Here is a 21,139-nt window from a genome sequence, read left to right on the forward strand (position 1 = left end):
CCGGGTTGGCAGAGTGTGCTAAAGCAGTGAGTAAAACAAACTTAGGGAGGAGGCTTCTAATGTTAACATGCATGAAACCAAGGCTTTTTCGGCTAAAGGCTATACGAACTGGCCGTCTAGCATGTTCGGAACAGAGAGTAAAAGGAGCAGGTTTCTGGGAACGATAGCATAGATTCAAGGCATAGTGTACAGACCAAGGTAAGGTAGGATGTGAGTACATTGGAGGTAAACCTAGGCATTGAGTAATGATGAGAGAGATATAGTCTCTAGAGATGTTTAAACCAGGTGATGTCATCGCATATATAGGAGGTGGAACAACATGGTTGGTTAAGGCATATTGAGCAGGGCTAGAGGCTCTACAGTGAAATAAGACAGTAATCACTAACCAGGACAGTAATGGACGAGGCATATTGATATTAAAGAGAGGCATGCGTAGCCAAATTAACATATGGGTCCAGTGAGTGGTTGGGCTGGCTGGGGACACGGCGATTCAGACAGTTAGCAGGCCGGTGCTAACAAGCTAGCAGTTAGTAGGCCGGGGCTAACACGCTAGCAGTTAGCAGACCGGGTTAGCATGCAAGCAGTTAGCAGACCGGGTTAGCAAGCAAGCAGTTAGCAGACCGTGTTAGCAAGCAAGCAGTTAGCAGACCGGGTTAGCAAGCAAGCAGTTAGCAGACCGGGGAAAGCAAGCTTGCAGTTAGCAGACCGGGGAAAGCAAGCTTGCAGTTAGCAGACCGGGGAAAGCAAGCTTGCAGTTAGCAGACCGGGGAAAGCAAGCTTGCAGTTAGCAGACCGGGGAAAGCAAGCTAGCAGTTAGCAGACTGGGGCTAGCAAGCTAGCAGTTAGCAGACCGGGTCTAGCAAGCTAGCAGTTAGCAGACCGGGTCTAGCAAGCTAGCAGTTAGCAGACCGGGGTTAGCAAGCTAGCAGTTAGCAGACCGGGGTTAGCAAGCTAGCAGTTAGTAGACCGGGGTTAGCAAGCTAGCGGAAGGGCCTTTGGGGGATGTCGTGATGTAGGCAAGTCTGGTTTTGCCTCTTTGTGTGGTGACGTCGACAGACCAGTCGTGGATTAGTAGGGTTCCAAGTAGCTCTAGGTAGTTAGCAGGTCGTGGTTAGCAGAATGGACCTTCAGCGGACATCGCGCCTGAGGGGCCTGTTGAAATCCTCAGGCAGATGATGTCGGTATTCCAGTCGTAGAGTGTGGTTCCGTGCCCCGTACCGGCAGTAGAAGGGGTCCGGATATTGTAGCCCAGTAGTGGGCTTCGGTGGAAGCCCAGGAGCCCAAGCCGGGCTAGCTTCAGGCTAATTGGTGCTTGCTCCAGGATGGAAAAGCTAGCCAGGAGTAGTCACCCGGGATTGCGGTTAGCTAGTTGCGAAGATCCAGATGAAAATGTTCAGAGCTTGCGGTAGGAATCCGGGGATATGGAGAGAAAAAATAGGTCCGTTATGCTCTGGTTTGAGTCACGTTGCACGAACTGGCGAGAGCTTTCTGAGCTAAAGGTTAGCTGATGACCGCTAGCAGTGGTTTGCTGACTGATAGCTGGTAGGTAGTTAGCTGGCTAGCTTCAGTTGAGGGATACCGGATCCGAAGTAAATAAAAATACTTTAGAAAAAAAAAACTGATCCACGCCACATTGGGTGAGGCGGGATGCAGGAGAGTATTTAGAAGTTGAGGTTTAGGAAAATATTTTTTTTTATGCGAAGATAAAGATATAAAAAGATATATACAAGGGACACGACAGGACAAAGATGTCTGACTGGTACGCCATCTTGGATTGCATGTGCCCTAGACCAAATTTGGGAGATCTCCAGAGATGTAGAAAACATTGGAAATGCTAAAAGAATTGTGTAACAGAGAGGCTCCTAGCGATGTTTTGGCAGGTCAAGGGAACACTTGTGCAATCATTGGTGATGAATGTTGTACTTTTGTCCCAGATCATTCTTCTGATATGACTGATCTCGCTGTATACATTGCCACTGTTGCTAAGAATAATTCCCCACAACCAGAGGGGATGCTTGCAACTTAGTTGGAATCCCTGTTTGGAAGTTGGGGATCCCAAATTGCCAAATGGGCTGCAGCGTGTGTTTTTTTTCTTCTTCATAGTTTGTCTACATTGTGTCATTTGCCATGCTGTGTATGTGTGTATTTTTTATTAATTCACTCCCATTAATAGATGTATAACTTTATTAGGATTATAGTCTTACCATACTATTTGGATTGTACAAACTAGAATGAAGGGTTTGAAATAATGAAGTGTCTGTTTTTTCTGTGTTGATTTCCCTTACTTTAATAGGAGTATAGAATATTTTGATATAGAAGCTAAAATCTAAATCACATCACTATCGGCAATTTGGCAGTACACCTAGACCCTTGTTTTGAGAACAACATCTCAGTTTCAAGGTCTCAGCTTAGAGAGAAGAAGCCTTGTGAGGTATTGGTCTGTCACATGCATGACCCAGTATTGGTCGGTTACATGAATGAAGCAAACGTTAGTGATTAATGAATTATGAATAAGTTGACTTGTCTGCAGTACATAAGAGAACTAACGGGACTGCCCCGGGAGAGCTCCTGACAGACGTTCAGACGTATGGTGCATCAAGTTTGTTGGAACCTCTCCAGCTCGCTGACACCACGCCTTCCCTGTGGCTCAGTTGGTAGAGCATGGTGTTTGCAACGCCAGGGTTGTGGGTTCGATTCCCACGGGGGGCCAGTAGGAAAAAAATAATAATAATGTATGAAATGAAATGTATGCATTCACTACTGTAAGTCGCTCTGGATAAGAGCGTCTGCTAATTGACTAAAATGTAAATATTTAAAATGTATTTGTCAGCGCCCTGGAGAGGTTCCAACAAACTTGATGCACCATACATCTGAATGTTTGTCAGGAGCTCTCCCGGGGAAGTCCCGTTAGTTCACGTTTACACTGCTCCAAAGTCCAATGGTGGCGAGCTTTAAACCACTCCAGCCGACGCTTGGCATTGCGCTTGTGTGCGGCTGCTCAGCTATGGAAACCCATTTCATGAAGCTCCCGAAGGAACAGTTATTGTGCCGACGTTGCTTCCAGAGGCAGTTTGGAACTCGGTAGTGAGTGTTGCAACCAAGGACACAGTATTTTAAGCATTGCGCGCTTCAGCACTTGGTAAACCCGTTCTGAGAGCTTGTGTGGCCTACCATTTCGCATCTGAGCCATTGTTGCTCCTAGACATTTCCACTTCACAATAACAGCAATTACAGTTGACCACGGCAGCTCTAGAAGAGCAGAAATTTTACAAACTGACTTGTTGGAAAGGTGGCATCCTATGACGGTGCGATGTTGAAAGTCACGGAGCTCTCAGTAAGGTCCTTCTACTGCCAATGTTTGTCTATGGAGATTGCATGGCGCTGTGCTCGATTTTATACACCTGTCAGCAACAAGAGTGGCTGAAATAGCCAAATCCACTAATTTAAAGGGATATCCACATACTATTGTATATATAGTGTATATGTGTATTTGTGCAAACCGTCAGTCGAAGTGTTGGAGCAGTTTAACCTCTCTTGGGTAGGGGGCAGTATTTTCCCCCCGAGATAAAGCGTGCCCAAAAGTAAACTGCCTGTTACTCAGGCCCAGAAGCTAGGATGTGCATATAATTAGATTTGGATAGAAAACACTCTAAAGTTTCTAAAACTGTTAAAATATTGTCTGTGAGTATAACAGAACTGATATGGCAGGCGAAACCCCGGGGACAAACCATCCAGGGGGAAAATAATTGAGGTCATAGAATTTTCCATTTGTTTTCTATGGGATACCCTTATTATTAGGAACCTGGTTGCAGTTCCTATGGCTTCCACTAGATGTCAACAGTCTTTAGAAATTGTTCGATGTTTTTCTTTTGAGAAATTAAGAAGTAGTGCTATTCATTGTAAGTGTCACTCCAGGTGGACTCTACTGTTTTGATGTGTGTCAACTGGAGCACGCTTCAGGTTGTTTTTATCCGGTATTGGAGACAGCTTATTCCGTCTTAAATTTTATAGATTATTTACGTTTCTAGGGTACCTGAGGTTGGATTAGGAACGTTGTTTGAAATGTTTGGACCAAGTTTACAGGTAACTTATTGGGTGAGTTGAAATCGGTGTATTTCTGAATCAAACGCGCCAAATAAATGGACCTTTTTGGGACATATATCAAACAAAAGTACCATTTGTGATGTTTCTGGGACATTTTGGAGTGCCAACAGAAGATCTTCAAAGGTAGGGCATGAATTATATCACTATTTCTGACTTTTGTGGCGCACCTGCCTGGTTGAAATATGATTTTCATGTGTTTGTAAGCGGGGCGCTGTCCTCAGATAATCGCATGGTTTAATTTAGCCGTAAAGCCTTTTTGAAATCTGACACAGCGGCTGGATTAACAAGAAGTTAAGCTTTATTTTGATGTATAACACATATTTTCAAGAATGTTAAATATTTGAATTTGGTATTTTAGAATTTCGCGCTCTGCAATTTCACCGGATGTTGGCCAGGTGGGACGTCCCACCTGCCCATAAGAAGTAAAGTGTTTGATGGTTATGACGATGCAAGTTCAGCAACTCCTTTGACACTGTTCTGCAAACTTAGCAAGATAACATATCAGTCAGTAATGAGATGCACTGTAAAGAGGTTATTGTGCATTTTCCAGTAACTTAATGGTAACTTAATGGCATAAAATACTGTGAATTTGTAATTTCTTAACTGGAAACTATTTGTCAGTAGGTTATGTAAAAGTCACAATAACTTATAGGACACTTGCTGCCACTAGCAAGTATTGTCAGTAAACTACTGTGTCTTCACTGACGTTTCTGTTGACATCATGTACAGTTGAAGTCGGAAGTTTACATGCACTTAGGTTGGAGTCATTAAAACTCGTTTTTCAACCACTCCACAAATTTCTTGTTAACAAACTATAGTTTTGGCAAGTCGGTTAGGACATCTACTTTGTGCATGACACAAGTAATTTTTCCAACAATTGTTTACAGAGATTATTTCACTTATAATTCACTTGATCACAATTCAAATGGGTCAGAAGTTTACAAACACTAAGTTGACTGTGCTTTTAAACAGCTTGGAAAATTCCAGAAAATGATGTCATGGCTTTAGAAGCTTCTGATAGGCTAATTTACATCATTTGAGTCAATTGGAGGTGTACCTGTGGATGTATTTCAAGGCCTACCTTCAAACTCAGTGCCTCTTTGCTTCACATCATGGGAAAATCAAAAGAAATCAACCAAGACCTCAGAAAAAAATGTGTAGACCTCCACAAGTCTGGTTCATCCTTGGGAGCAATTTCCAAATGCCTGAAGGTACCACGTTCATCTGTACAAACAATAGTATGCAAGTATAAACACCATGGGACCACACAGCCATCATACCGCTCAGGAAGGAGACACGTTCTGTCTCCTAGAGATGAATGTACTTTGGTGCGAAAAGTGCAAATCAATCCCAGAACAACAGCAAAGGACCTTGTGAAGATGCTGGAGGAAACAGGTACAAAAGTATCTATATCCACAGTAAAATGAGTCCTATATCGTCATAACCTGAAAGGCTGCTTTCTCAGCAAGGAAGAAGCCACTGCTCCAAAACCCGGCATAAAAAAGCCAGACTACAGTTTGCAACTGCATATGGGGACAAAGATCATACTTTTTGGAGAAATGTCCTCTGGTCTGATGAAACAAAAATAGAACTGTTTGGCCATAATGACCATCATTATGTTTGGAGGAAAAAGGGAGAGGCTTGCAAGCTGAAGAATACCATCCCAACCGTGAAGCACAGGGGTGGCAGCATCATGTTGTGGGGGTGCTTTGCTGCAGGAGGGACTGGTGCACTTCACAAAATAGATGGCATCATGAGGTAGGAAAACTGTGGATATTTTGAAGCAACATCTCAAGACATCAGTCAGGAAGTTAAAGCTTGGTCACAAATGGGTCTTCCAAATGCACAATGACCTCAAGCATACTTCCAAAGGTGTGGCAAAATGGCTTAAGGACAACAAAGTCAAGGTATTGGAGTTGCCATCACAAAGCCCTGACCTCAATCCCATAGAAAATTTGTGGGCAGAACTGAAAAAGCATGTGCAAGCAAGGAGGCCTACAAACCTGACTCAATTACTCCAGCTCTGTCAGGAGGAATGAGCCAAAATTCACCCAATTTATTGTGGGAAGCTTGTGGAAGACTACCCGAAACGCTTGACCCAAGTGAAACAATTTAAAGGCAATGCTACCAAATACTAATTGAGTCTATGTAAACTTCTGACCCACTGGGAATGTGATGAAAGAAATAAAAACTGAAATAAATAATTCTCTCTATTATTCTGACATTTCACATTCTTAAAATAAAGTGGTGATCCTAACTGACCTAAGACAGGGTATTTTTACTAGGATTAAATGTCAGGAATTGTGAAAAACAGAGTTAAAATGTATTTGGCTAAGGTGTATGTAAACTTCCGACTTCAACTGTACATCACTTGCTGATTGGCAGCATACTTGTAGCAGGGCAGCCTGTCAGAAAATTGCAGGAGTGGCTTATTCGAGGCGTGACTTCAGCTAGCTCTTGTTGGTCTCCCATGAGAGGGAATGTCATCCCAGTTAATAAACATTCAGCTTGTTCTGCAGCCTTTGCTGACATAAGTACATGTGATACCAAAGAGCCATATGGTATTTCATGCATAGCTAGTTACCATATTATAATACTCACTTACCTACCAGCTACAGTAAGTTATTATAACCCACTTGCAACTAGTTGATAGTAAGTTACTGAACATTAAAGATTAACTTCCTGTGAACCAGCTGCCATTAAGTTAGGAAGAAGCACATTAAGCACAAGTTCTTACAAAGATTGCAGAACTGACATTGTCAAAAGATAAAACTGGTACAACATTTCCACTGAAACATATTTTTGACCATGCCCTCAAATATGCTAATGCACCTCACCTCTACATCTCAGTACAAGTGCAGTACCTAATCCTGCATTCGTAATCAAGTGGGAAGTGGGAATTTACCACATGACTGTGAAAAATGAACTTGAAAGGCCCTCCATCTGGTAAGTACTAGTGGGAAATGCATCCATCATCCCAGAGCTCTGACTTCACCCACATGCTGACCTAACCTACTAAGGAAATTACCTCGATAAGAGCATTTTTCAGCAGTTAAATGTAACAAAACATTATTTATAAAAAGCTATCTATTAATATTGTTTTGAACTCTATCATTTGTTTACAAGCGTGATAGCTGTACTTACAGTTTATGGTTGATGCAGCTTGTTGGCTATTAGCCAATTGGCGTTTCTCAACAAGTTCAAAGCACATGAATGCGTCCAACTTCACAACTAGTAAATTCCCACCTCCCACATGGTTATGAACGCAGCATTATATTGAATATATTGGGTAGAAAAATGTACCGTTGTAGTAGATTATCTGCACATGTACCCTAAAAGGTACCAACCAGTACCATGTGAGTTCCTATGTGTACCTCTGAAGGTACCTTATGTGTACCTTTGCCTTTTAGTACACCAGGGAACAACACTGTATCGTAACCATACTCTTATATCTGAGTGTGTGCCTATACACTCACCGGTCAGTTTATTAGGTACACCCATCTAGTACCGGGTCAGACCCCCCTTTGCATCCAGAACAGCCAGAATTCTATGGGGCATTCTACAAGGTGTTGGAAACGTTTTGTTCCATGCTGACACGATGGCATCACGCGATGGACAGTGGTACATTCATGCTGCGAACAGCCTGTTCCAGCTCATTCCAAAGATGCTCTATTGGGTTGAGGTCTGGGGACTGACCAGGCCATTCAAGTAAATTTAACTTGCTGTCATGTTCCAGGTGATCTTTTTCCACTCCTCAATTGTCCAGTGGTGGTGATCGCTTGCCCATTGGAGCCACTTATTATTTTAGCTGTTAGGAGTGGAGCCCGCTGTGGTCGTCTGCTGCAATAGCCCATCCATGACAAGGACCCCGACGAGTTGAGTGTTCCGAGATGCCGTTCTGCACACCACTGTTGTACTGCTCCATTATTTGTCTGTTTGTGGCCTGCCTGTTAGCGTGCATGACTCTTGCCATTCTCCTTTTACCTCTCTCATCAACAAGCCGTTTTAGCCCAAAGGACTGCTGCTGACTGGATGTTTTTGTTTGTCGCACCATTCTCGGTAAACCCTAACAGGGCCTAAAGTTAACACACACCCCCTGCCAAATGCAGGTAGATTTTGGCATTGGCGGGTAAAATGTCTATTTCACCAGCCACATTGGCAGGTGGTCAGGGCTCCACAGTGCGAGCATTTCACTGGCATGTGTGAATAAATAGTAAAGTATGATCACATTTAAAGTATAATAAATGCTGCAGTAGCGGTTTTCAAAGTATTTCTGCTGTTTTGTTTCATAGCTGGTAAATTAAATCGCACAAAGTCAAAGAACTACGAATCGTAAATAGCCTATTCCACCTCGTGCTGCAACACTGCCTTGCTGGGGGCTGTACGCACAAAAATTCATTTTTAGAAGCGCTGCACACAGGCATAAAAATTTGTCTAATTTACTTAAAACTAAAGTCTACTGTAGTGAGACTCTGTCCTAGTCTTTCTTGGCTATTTACTTTGTTTTTCTATGTTTGAGTTTCAACGGCTAGGGAAGAGAAGACAACCCTTCTCCTAGTCAGACTCAATCTCACAGGCGCACTACCATAGTAACCTCCCGCCATCTTGAACGATCTGGCCTTAACTTCTCTAGGGTAGGGGACAGTATTTTGACGTCCGGATGAAAGGCGTGCCCGTAGTACACTGCCTGCTACCCAGGCTCAGAAGGGAGGATATGCATATTATTAGTAGATTTGGATAGAAAACACTCTGAAGTTTCTAAAACTGTTTGAATGATGTCTGTGAGTATAACAGAACTCATATGGCAGGCAAAAACCTGAGAAAAATCCAACCAGGAAGTGTGGAAATCTGAGTTTTGTAGTTTTTCAAGTGATTGCCTATACAGTGACTTAGGGTTCATTTTGCACTTCCTAAGGCTTCCACTAGATGTCAACAGTCTTTAGAACGTTGTTTCATGCTTCTACTGGGGAGAGAGTAAGAGCATATGGAGTCAGACGACTGAGAAAATGACATGAGTTCAGTGGCGCAAGCTCACGTGTGAGTTAGCTGTGTTCCTTTTTTTTTTGAAGACATTGGAATTGTCAGGTTGGAATATTACTTAAGATTTAGGATAAAAACATCCTAAAGATTGATGCTATACATCGTTTGACATGTTTCTACGAACGTAAATATAACTTTTTTGACTTTTCGTCGTGACATTTTGCGCGCGCTTCCTGCATTTGGAGTAGTGGACTAAACGCGCGAACAAAAAGGAGGTTTTTGGACATAAATGATGGACTTTATCGAACAAAACAAACATTTATTCTGGAACTGGGATTCCTGGGAGTGAATTCTGATGAAGATCATCAAAGGTAAGTGAATATTTATAATGTAATTTTTGTCATTTCTGTTGACTCCAAAATGGCGGGTATCTGAATGGCTTGTTAGCGCTGTATTCAGATTATTGCAAAATTTGCTTTCGCCGTAAAGCTTTTTTGAAATCTGACACAGCGGTTACATTAAGGAGAAGTGTATCTATAAATCTTTGAATAACAGTTGTATATTTTATCAACATTTATGATGAGTATTTCTGTAAATTGATGTGCTCATTCACCGGAGGTTTTGGGAGGCAAAACATTTCTGAACATTACATGCCAATGTAAAATGGGGTTTTTGGATAAAAATATGAACTTTATCGAGCAAAACATACATGTATTATGTAACATGAAGTCCTATGAGTGCCATCTGATGAAGATCATCAAAGGTTAGTGATTAATTTTAGCTGTATTTCTGGTTTTTGTGACGCCTCTCCTTGCTTGGAAAATGGCTGTGTGGTTTTTCTTGTTTAGGTGCTGTCCTAACATAATCTAATGTTATGCTTTCGCCGTAAAGCCTTTTTGAAATCGGACAATGTAGTTGGATTAACGAGAAGTGTATCTTTAAAATGTGATATAATAGTTGTATGTTTGAGAAATTTGAATTATAAGATTTTTGTTGTTTTGAATTTGCCGCCCTGCTATTTCACTGGCTGTTGAATGGTGTGTCCCGCAGGTGGGACGCTAGCGTCCCACATACCCCAGAGAGGTTAATGGTCATGTACTCTAATAATCTCCACCTGGCCACCCCTCAGAGCCTGGTTCCATTAGGTTTCTTCCTAGTTTCCTGCCTTTCTAGGGAGTTTTTCCGAGCCACTGTGCTTCTACATCTGCATTGCCTGCTGTTTGGGGTTTTAGGCTGGGTTTCTGTATAAGCACTTTGTGACATCTGCTGGTGTAAAAAGGGCTTTATAAATACATTTGATTTGATGTAAAAGGGGCAGGTGAATTTGTCTCGTGATATTTTGGTTAAAATAGTCTTAAACAATATACCACATTACTTCTTAAAAGTAATACATTTGTTTTAGAAACATTACAAAGCATGCTCATGCATTTTTGTGTTTTGTTGGTATAATTTGAGCACCCAAGAATATTCTTCTGTGGTAAAAAAAATCTGAGTGTCTGGTAGATTTTTAAATCTACCTGCCACAGAGGCTGGTGGACCAAAAATAAAATGTTATGCCCTGAACCCTAGAAACTGTTGTCAAAAGCCCAGGAGTGTGGCTGTTTCTGAGATACTGGATCCGGCACACCTGGCACTGACGATCATACCAAGCTCAGTCGCTTAGGTCACTCATATTGCCCATTCCAACGTTCAATCGAACAGAAACTGAATGCCTCGATGCCTGCTTTATATAACAAGCCAGGGCCATGTGACTGTCTGTAGGAGTGATACATCGTTGTGAAAGGGGTGGTGTACCTCAAACTGTCCGGTGAGTGTATGTTCTTGGTAACAAGCTGTTTTCCCCCACAGGACTGCTGCTGACAATGTTTTTATGTCGAATCTTGTGGCACTCCAGTTTAAATCCAGAGAGCATTTATGCACTTAGGGCTAGATTCTATCAGATCACGAAATAAGGAAATTCAGGTTGCTGGCATCCAGTTCAAATCCTAGGTGTGGTTGCGTCCCAAGTGTGCTAACCAATGTTGAGGTCAATTCCATTCAAGTTCCAGTCAATTCAGAAAGTGAACCAAATACCAATTCCACATTTTTCGGTATTGAAAATAACTCATTAGAATTGGAATTTCTGTGTACCTTCTGAATACAGTTAGCCGTTTCACAGTAGATTTACTGTAGAAATACAGTTCAGGCGTAGAAATACATTAAAACTTGTTTGCACTATTTTCACCATAACTCAGTAGCTGGTAACTTACAGAATAAAAAATAAAAAAAATGTGTGTGTCATAAGCACATCTAAACAAGTATCCTATAAGTTTAAATGCAATTGCAAGTGAAGCGTGCCAAGTTAATTTGCAGGACAAAAAGTGCATTGTTATTCACAGTAAATATAGCAAAACACTATTACTGTAGAAATGTAGAGTAAAATGACAAAAATCGACCTCAAAATTATCAGCAATGGCTAACAGTGTAATTTCAAATTATCACATGTTGAACCACATGATTTCAATACATGTCAAAACGTGTTTTTGGAACACGTGAAATTATGTGAAAACGTGTTTTTCCAAAACTTCAATTTGAAACTTCACATGTGGAATTGCATGTGTTATTGCTGTTCAGCAAAAGTATGACCCAACCTGGGATTTGATTGCACAACCTCTGGATTTGAGGTACACTGACCTTTCTGCTGTGCCACAAAGTCTGTAGCATTCCCCTACACATTCATTACCTATAATACATCTCTGCACTTAACAAAAGACTGCCAGCTGCACTGCTATTTTAGTTGTCAGTTATTCTGACTATTCTCTCATTATTTATTTAAATTGACTTATTTCAGAAATGTCAGGGTTTTCTGTACAGTTATTATTCTATTTTAATGGTACTCCTGAATCACTATGATAAATATAATAGTTTTTCTTGAGCATATGCGATCACGTGAAAATCCACGTGAAATATCATATGCGAAGTGTTCTAAGAACACATGGTTTCACATGTGAAAATCCAGATCATCACATGTGACGTGTTCCAAAAACACATGGTTTCACATGTGAAAACATGTGAAAATATCACATGTGAAATCATGTGGTTTTTCTATAAAGGGCAGGGCGTTAAAGTGGGACCAAGGAGTTTTATAATGGGAAACCTGTGCGATTATGAAAGAAATCTCCCAGATAATAATTGTTGTAATGATGTTTCCGAGTACCCTAGAGAAAAAAGTGAAAACGTCTTGCTTCTAGCCCAACCAGGTCAAATGATCTGACCCATATTACCTCAACATTTTTATCTTCCTATAGTGGATCGCTAGGACCCCATTTTACATTCATAAACCATGTCGTTGGTTGTTCTAAAACTACTTGAGCGTGGTTAAATAATTTGTTCAATCATGTTACCTCATTGGCTAGCTAGCTAACAACCTGGTAACGTGACCAGTATATCCAAACATTTGGGGGCACAGAAAGAAAGGAAAAGGAATGTCTTCTTCAGGAGATCAATGATCATAGCAATGAATGAAAGATCTCTTGCATGTCGTCATCAAAAACCTGACATTTTTAAAGAGACATGGTACAACTTTCAATAGGAAAATAGTGTTTTTACACAATGTAGAAACCTAATATTCCACAAATTAGTTTGTAATTTAAAAGATAAGTATTTGGATCAACATTTTAGCTTTTATAATAAATTCATGTCTTTACAGTGTTACATATTTGTTTCTAGGGCACAACATGTGCTGCAAAAGTAGCTAGAATTCATATAGGCCGTATCTCAATAAATAAAATGTATAATGTTTTCTGGTGCTCCAAAATCTAATGTGGTGCTCCTAACTTTGTGCATGTGAATGTAGAGCCCTGCTTAGTACAGAAGGAGAGAAAAGAAGGAAGGCTCACCAGCCTGGTCCACCTCAGCCTCAGCCTCCAGACGAAGAAACACGTCCTCCAGCGTTGTCATGGACACCCCGTAGTTGATGATGCCCAGGTCTGGCCTGCAGTCTAGTTCTGAGAACAATCCTGAGAGAGTGAAGTCAAGGTACAGTAAGTAAAGAACCACATATCTAAAACTCTACCTGCTATATATGAATAGAAATATAATTCCTCGAAAGTGAATAGCCCCTCGGACTATAGCAATTTGACTTCCCCGTCATGGGCACACTCAATAGGAATTATATTTCTATGATAGGAGCAATCAACTGAGCCGTAGTACAGAGATTAGTTTCTGACCTGAAAAGGTGTCCATGCTTTCGAAAGGGAGGGTGAATGTCAGCTCAGCCTCTTGTTGCCGTGACAACTGAGCCTTGAGGACGTGGTGCTTGACCAATGATGTGACACCATCCACCTCACACCGTTCACCAATAGACATTCTATAGGAAGGGGAAAAAAACATTATTTAGCTGTGGTATGTATGCATCAGTCTTACTGTCATAAAAACAACATGATTTATGAAGAAACATGATTTTTGAAGAACCAATGTGCTGGATGGCTTAAATAGGTCAAAACGCTTTAGGTTAAGATATGTTTTAACGTGTATTTTTTAGTGACATTTGGAGAGCTGTCTGCCGAACTTACCTGAGGTGGTATCCTACTCCACACTTGGTCTTGAGATATAGGGAAGAACCAACACACTTAAGTTGGCCCTGAGAGATCACAGCTTTGCGGTCTAGAAGGGAACAGGAAAATGAAAGCGAGAGAGAGAGAGAGAGAGAGAGAGAGAGAGAGAGAGAGAGAGAGAGAGAGAGAGAGAGAGAGAGAGAGAGAGAGAGAGAGAGAGAGAGAGAAATTGAGATGGTGAGTGAAAGACGTAAGGGCATTGAGGGATAAAGAGAACCCTGCTACAGATGAACACATTGTTAGAGATAGAGAGGGAAGAGATGGGTGTACCAGCGAGTATGTCTGCCTCGTCCATGTAATGTGTGCTGAGCACCGTGACTCTGCCTGCTCTGCGACTCTTCAGCAGAGACCACACCTGGTGTCTGGAACAGGGGTCCATACCAGCAGTAGGCTCATCCAGGAGCAGGATCTAAACATATACACAAACACAAAATCTAATCAAATGTTATTTGTCACATGCTTCGTAAACAGATGTGGACTAACAGTGAAATACTTACTTATAGGACCTTTCCAAAAATGCAGAGAGAAAGAAAATAGAGAAATAATAGAAAAGTAAAACATGTAATAATAAAAGAAACAATAGATACACAATGAGTAGCAATAACTTGGATATATACACTGTACAAGGGGTACAAGTACCGAGTCGATGTGCACGAGGTAATTGGGGTAAATATGTACAGTACCAGTCAGTCAAAAGTTTGGACACACCTACTCATTCAAGGGTTTTTATTTCTTTTTTACTATTTTCTACATTGTAGAATAATATTGAAGACATCAAAACTATGAAATAACATATGGAATCATGCAGTAACCAAAAAAGTGTATTTAATATTTTAGATTCTTCAAAGCAGCCACCATTTGCCTTGATCACAGCTTTGCACACTCTTGGCATTCTTTCAACCAGCTTCACCGGGAATGCTTTTCCAACAGTCTTGAAAGAGTTCCCACATATGCTGAGCACTTGTTGGCTTCTCCTTCACTCTGCGGTCCAACTCATCCCAAACCATCTCAGTTGGGTTGAAGTCAGGGGATTGTGGAGGCCAGCTCATCTGATGCAGCACTCCATCACTCTCCTTCTTGGTCAAATAACCCTTACACAGCCTGGAGGCCTGTCTTTATAAGTTTGCGTGGAGAAGTCTATGGGGGATGCAGGTCACCAACAGTTTGTGTGTAAATGCATGTGCGTAAGAAAGCAAGAACTATATAATGACTGTTTTGTTATCCTGACCTCAGAACGTTCTCATGAATAAAGCTACAGATACCTTTTGCAGAAAGCTGAGTCCTTGCCTAATTATTTTAACCCATTGTCTTACAAACCTTGGGCATTAGTCAAGGCGAATTGATTATTGATTATTATCATCAAAGATATAAAATTCCTTTAACAGGAGTTTCCTGGCCATGGACCCAAAATATTGATGTTTTGTTCCCTGAGCCACTTAGTTATCACTTTTGCCTTATGGCAAGGTGCTCCATCATGCTGGAAAAGGCATTGTACGTCACCCAACTGTTCCTAGATGGTTGGGAGAAGTTGCTCTCGGAGGATGTGTTGGTACCATTCTTTATTCATGTCTGTGTTCTTAGGCAAAATTGTGAGTGAGCCCACTCCCTTGGCTGAGAAGCAACCCCACACATGAATGGTCTCAGGATGCTTTACTGTTGGCATGACACAGGGCTGATGGTAGCGCTCACCTCGTCTTCTCCGTACAAGCTTTTTTCCGGATTCCCCAAATAATCGGAAAGGGGATTCATCAGAGAAAATGTCTTTATCCCAGTCCTCAGCAGTCCAATCCCTGTACCTTTTGCAGAATATCAGTCTGTCACTGATGTTTTTCCTGGAGAGAAGTGGCTTCTTTGCTGCCCTTCCTGACACCAGGCCATCCTCCAAAAGTCTTCGCCTCACTGTGCGTGCAGATGAACTCACACCTGCCTGCTGTCATTCCTGAGCAAGCTCTGTACTGGTGGTGCCCCGATCCCGCGGCTGAATCAACTTTAGGAGACGGTCCTGGCGCTTGCTGGACTTTCTTAGGCGCCCTGAAGCCTTCTTCACAACAATTGAACCGCTCTCCTTGAAGTTCATGATGATCTGATAAATGGTTGATTTAGGTGCAATCTTACTGGCAGCAATATCCTTGCCTGTGAAGCCCTTTTTGTGCAAAGCAATGATGACGGCACATGTTTCCTTGCAGGTAACCATTGTTGACAGAGGAAGAACAATGATTCCAAGCACCACCCTCCTTTTGAAGCTTCCAGTCTGTTATTCGAACTCAATCAGCATGACAGAGTGATCTCCAGCCTTGTCCTCGTCAACACACACCTGTGTTAACGAGAGAATCACTGACATGATGTCAGCTGGTCCTTTTGTGGCATGGCTGAAATGCAGTGTAAATGTTTTTTTTTAGGATTCAGTTCATTTGCATGGCAAAGAGGGACTTTGCAGTTAATTGCAATTCATCTGATCACTCTTTATAACATTCTGGAGTATATGCAAATTGCTATCATACAAACGGAGGCAGCAGACTTTGTGGAAATTAATATTTGTGTCATTCTCAAAACTTTTGGCCACGACTGAACATGATTCCATTTGTGTCATTTCATAGTATATGTCGTCACTTTTATTCTACAATGTAGAAAATAGCAAAAATAAAGAAAAACCCTGCAAACAGTCCAAAAATGTGCTTTTCTTTCAAAACAAGGACATTTCTAAGGGACCCCAAACTTTTGAACGGTAGTGTGTGTATGTATGTGTGTAAACATACACCTAAGCCAAGTACATTTATACTAAATTTTTCACAATTCTTGACATTTAATCTTAGTAAAAATCCCCTGTCTTAGCTCAGTTAGGACCACCACTTTATTTTAAGAATGTGAAATGGCAGAATAATAGTAGAGAGAATGATTTATTTCAGTTTGTATTTCTTTCATCACATTCCCAGTGGGTCAGAAGTTTACATGCACTCAAATAGTATTTGGTATCATTGCCTTTTAAATTGTTTAACTTGGGTCAAACGTTTCGGGTAGCCTTCCACAAGCTTCCCACAATAAGTTGGGTGAATTTCGGCCCATTCCTCGTGACAGAGCTGGTATAACTGAGTCAGGATTGTAGGCCTCCTTGCTCACACACACGCTTTTTCAGTTCTGCCCACACATTTTCTATAGGATTGAGGTCAGGGCTTTGTGATGGCCACTCCAATACCTTGACTTTGTTGTCCTTAAGCCATTTTGTCACAAATTTGGAAGTATGCTTGAGGTCATTGTCCATTTGGAAGACCCATTTGCAACCAAGCTGTAACTTCATGACTGATGTCTTGAGATGTTGCTACAATATATCCACAATTTTCTATCCTCATGATGCCATCTATTTTGTGAAGTGCACCAGTCCCTCCTGCAGCAAAGCACCCCCATAACATGATGCTGCCACCCCCGTGCATCACGGTTGGGATGGTGTTCTTCGGGTTGCAAGCCTCCCCCTTTGTCCTCCAAACATAACGATAGTCATTATGGCCAAACAGTTATATTTTTGTTTCATCAGACCAGAGGACATTTCTACAAAAAGTACGATCTTTGTCCCCATGTGCAGTTGCAAACCGTAGTCTGGCTTTTTTATGACGGTTTTGGAGTAGTGGCTTCTTCCTTGCTGAGCGGCTTTTCAGATTACATTGATATAGGACTTGTTTTACTGTGGATATAGATACTTTTGTACCCGTTTCCTCCAGCATCTTCACAAGGTCCTTTGCTGTTGTTCTGGGATTGATTTGCACTTTTCGCACCAAAGTACGTTCATCTCTAGGAAACAGAACGCGTCTCCTTCCTGAGCGGTATGACGGCTGTCTGGTCCCATGGTGTTTATACTTGAGTATTATTGTTTGAAAATTGCTCCCAAGGATGAACCAGACTTGTGGAGGTCCACAATTTTTTTCTGAGGTCATTGCTGATTTCTTTAGATTTTCCCATTATGTCAAGCAGAGGCACTGAGTTTGAAGGTTGGCCTTGAAATACATCCACAGGTACACCTCCAATTGACTCAAATGATGTAAATTAGTCTATCAGAAGCTTCTAAAGCCATGACATCATTTTCAGGAATTTTCCAAGCCATTTAAAGGTACAGTCAACTTAGTGTATGTAAACTTCTGACCCACGAGAATTGTGATCAAGTGAATTATAAGTGAAATAATCTGTCTGTAAACACTTGTTGGAAAAATGACTTGTGTCATGCACAAAGTAGATGTCCTAACCGACTTGCCAAAAGTATAGTTTGTTAACAAGAAATTTCTGGAGTGGTTGTAAAACGAGTTTAATGACTGAAACTTCCGACTTCAACTGTATATCTTCACACACACATTCAAAAGTTGTGTCCTTGTTTTGGAAAGAAAACCACATTTTTTGTCCATTAAAATAACATCAAATTGATCAAAAACACAGTGTAGACATTGTTAATGTTGTAAATGACTATTGTAGTTGGAAACGGCAGATTTTTAATGGAATATCTACATAGGTGTACAGAGGCCCATTATCAGCAACCATCACTCCTGTGTTCCAATGGCACGTTGTGTTAGCTAATCCAAGTTTATCATTTTTTGAATGAGAGAGTGAGTGAGTGAGTGAGTGAGTGAGTGAGTGAGTGAGTGAGTGAGTGAGTGAGAGAGAGAGAGAGAGAGAGACATTTCTGTTGTGTTGTGAGGGTGGATGATCAAGGATCCAGCTACCTTGGGGTCTCCCAGGATGGCTATGCCCACAGACAATTTCCTCTTCTGGCCTCCACTCAGGTTCTTAGCCTGGGCGTCCATGATCTTCTCCAGGTCTAGATCCTTCAGCACCTTGGACACCTAACGGACAGATCCAACACACAGGAGGGAGGGAGAGAAAAGGATGTGATCCCAAACACTGACTCAATATTAATCCATCTTGTGAGTTGAAGCTGAATTCAGAAATACGAAAGCAACATAGAGGCCCACCAGTTAACTTCACTAGGGTAGGGGGCAGCATTCGGAATTTTGGATGAAAAGCGTGCCCAAAGTAAACTGCCTGCTACTCAGTTCCAGAAGCTAGGATATGCATATAATTGGTAGATTTGGATAGAAAACACTCTAAAGTTTCCAAAATGGTTACAATAATGTCTGTGAGTATAACAGAACTGATATGGCAGGCGAAAACCTGAGGAAAATCCATCCAGGAAGTACTATTATTTTGAAAGGCTGTTTTTCCATTGAAAGCCTATCCACCATACAAAGACTTAGGACCGAGTTCACGATCTCTATGGCTTCTTCTACATGTGGCTAGTCTTTAGGCATTGCTTCAGGCTTTTACTCTGAAAAATGAGGGAGATAAAGCACTTTCAATGAGTGGACATTTCCAGACATGAGTCCAGCGCGCGATCGGGAGCGCGCCTTTCTTGTTTCTCCTTTTCTATTGACGAAGCTTTTGTCCGGTTGAAATATTAGATTATTTATGACAAAAACAACCTGAGAATTGATTTTAAACATCGTTTGACATGTTTCTACAAACTTTTATTGTACTTTTTTGATTTTTCGTCTGTCTGTTGTGACCGCGCTTTGTTCCAATGGATTGCTGAACAAAACGCACCAACAAAACAGAGGTTTTTGGACATAAAGAGGGACATTATCGAACAAAACATTTATTGTGTAACATGGAGTCTTCGGAGTGCAATCATATGAAGATCATCAAAGGTAAGTGATACATTTTATCGCTATTTCTGACTTTTGTTACCCCTCTTCTTGGCTGCTAACTGTTAGTAATGATTTGTCTGCTGGGCGCTGTTCTCAGATAGTCGCATGGTTTGCTTTCGCCATAAAGCCTTTTTGAAATCTGACACAGCGGTTGGATTAACACGAAGTTTATCTTTAAGCTGGTGTATAACATTTGTATCTTTTATGTATGTTTATTATGAGAATTTCTGTTTTGTTGTTTCACGCTCTGCAATTTCACCGGATGTTGTTTGAGACAGGGGATTATTGAACAAAACGCGCTAACAAAACTGATGTTTTTGGATATAAACATGGACTTTATCGAACAAAACGAACATTTATTGAGTAAATGGGAGCCTTGTGAGTGCAAACATATGAAGATCATCAAAGGTAAGTGATTAATTTTATCACTATTTCTGACTTGTGTTACTCCTCTACTTGGCTTGTTACTGTTTGTAATGATTTGTCTGCTGGGCGCTGTCCTCAGATAATCGCATGGTATGCTTTCGCAGTAAAGCCTTTTTGAAATCTGACACCGTGGTTGGATTAACCAGAATTTTACTTTAAACCCATGTATAACACTTGTATGTTTCATGAATTTTTATAATGAGTATTTCTGTTTTTGAATTTGGCGCTCTGCAATTTCACTGGATGTTGGCCCCCACACCCCCTAGTGAGGTTAACAACCAGCCATGCTAGAGTGACCGAGTGATCATATATGATGCATTTTACACTTACATTTTACTAATTTAGCAGACGCTCTTATCCAGAGCGATTTGAAACAGCATTCAGTATCACAACATCACAAGTAAACCCTTCTTGAAAATAGCCGCTGGTAATAAAAATCCCCTCACCTCATTGTCAATGTCAGAGGGGAGAATCCCTTTAATGGCAGCGAATATCCTCAGGTGCTCTTCTACAGTCAGCACGTCAAAGATGATGTTGAACTGAGGGCAGATGCCCACCAGCTGCCTCATCTCTGCCCCCTCAGCGATCTCTGCCACAGGGGAGCCGTAGATGGAGGCGTGGCCGTCGGTCGGAGGGCAGATCCCACACAGGATGTTCATCAGAGTGGACTTCCCCGCTCCGCTGTGGCCCAGGAGGGCTGTGATCTGACCTTCGTAGATGTCAAAGGTCAAGCCTGAATAGAAGGGAAGGGGGCGGGACATGAAGACATTAGGGTCTACGAAGAGCCTCATATGGGGCGGTTTCTCGGACACAGATTAAGCCTAATCATGGATGAGGATAAACAGAGAAAGGTAAGACAACGTCAGGATCTGTTAAGGAAGTTCGGAACTGCCGATTTCCAATTTGTCTGTTAGATACGGCAACTAGAAAAGAGGCTCCCCACAGACACAGACACAAGAGTGACAAGAGAAATACGTAGAGGAATGAGCCTCACCCCTCAGAGCTTCCACGATGCTGTCCTTCTCTTTGTACACCTTGCGGATGTTGTTAATGCTGCCAGGGTGGGGAGACAGAGACGAGGGTAAACAACAGGTTTCAATCTGACACTCATTCTTTCTGGGTCAAAGCTAATGGAAGTTTGCAGGCTGGCAGCAGACCAAGCCAGTTGGTTCCTATCAGGAGCTCATCTATATCGATACAGCTCGGCTGAGGTTATCGTTTCCCCTGGACTAAAAAGCCTGTATTTGTGTCCTGGAAAGTCAATAATGGGGCCAGGTTTCTCAATAATGTAAGAGGATATCAGCCTGATCCGGACCTGTCGAGCTGAGGCAGCCACAGTCTATTTTCAAA

The 21,139-nt window shown here is 41.6% G+C and overlaps 1 protein-coding gene across 3 annotated transcripts in view; it reads right to left on the reverse strand.

Annotated features, from left to right (window-relative positions):
* Nucleotides 1-21,139, reverse strand: part of abca5 (ATP-binding cassette, sub-family A (ABC1), member 5) — a 93,843-nt gene that overhangs the window by 27,994 nt on the left and 44,710 nt on the right. For all 3 annotated transcript variants that reach the window (XM_029698994.1, XM_029698995.1, XM_029698996.1), the window contains exons 11-17: nucleotides 20,784-20,842; nucleotides 20,236-20,522; nucleotides 18,383-18,502; nucleotides 13,950-14,088; nucleotides 13,638-13,728; nucleotides 13,293-13,432; nucleotides 12,963-13,082 (exon numbers count right to left, since the gene is read on the reverse strand). In XM_029698994.1, coding sequence (XP_029554854.1) covers nucleotides 12,963-13,082; nucleotides 13,293-13,432; nucleotides 13,638-13,728; nucleotides 13,950-14,088; nucleotides 18,383-18,502; nucleotides 20,236-20,522; nucleotides 20,784-20,842 — 956 coding nt within the window. The remainder of the gene's footprint in view (nucleotides 1-12,962; nucleotides 13,083-13,292; nucleotides 13,433-13,637; nucleotides 13,729-13,949; nucleotides 14,089-18,382; nucleotides 18,503-20,235; nucleotides 20,523-20,783; nucleotides 20,843-21,139) is intronic.

The sequence above is a fragment of the Salmo trutta genome, chromosome 18 (genome assembly GCF_901001165.1).
Source record: "Salmo trutta chromosome 18, fSalTru1.1, whole genome shotgun sequence".
Lineage (NCBI taxonomy): Eukaryota > Metazoa > Chordata > Actinopteri > Salmoniformes > Salmonidae > Salmo > Salmo trutta.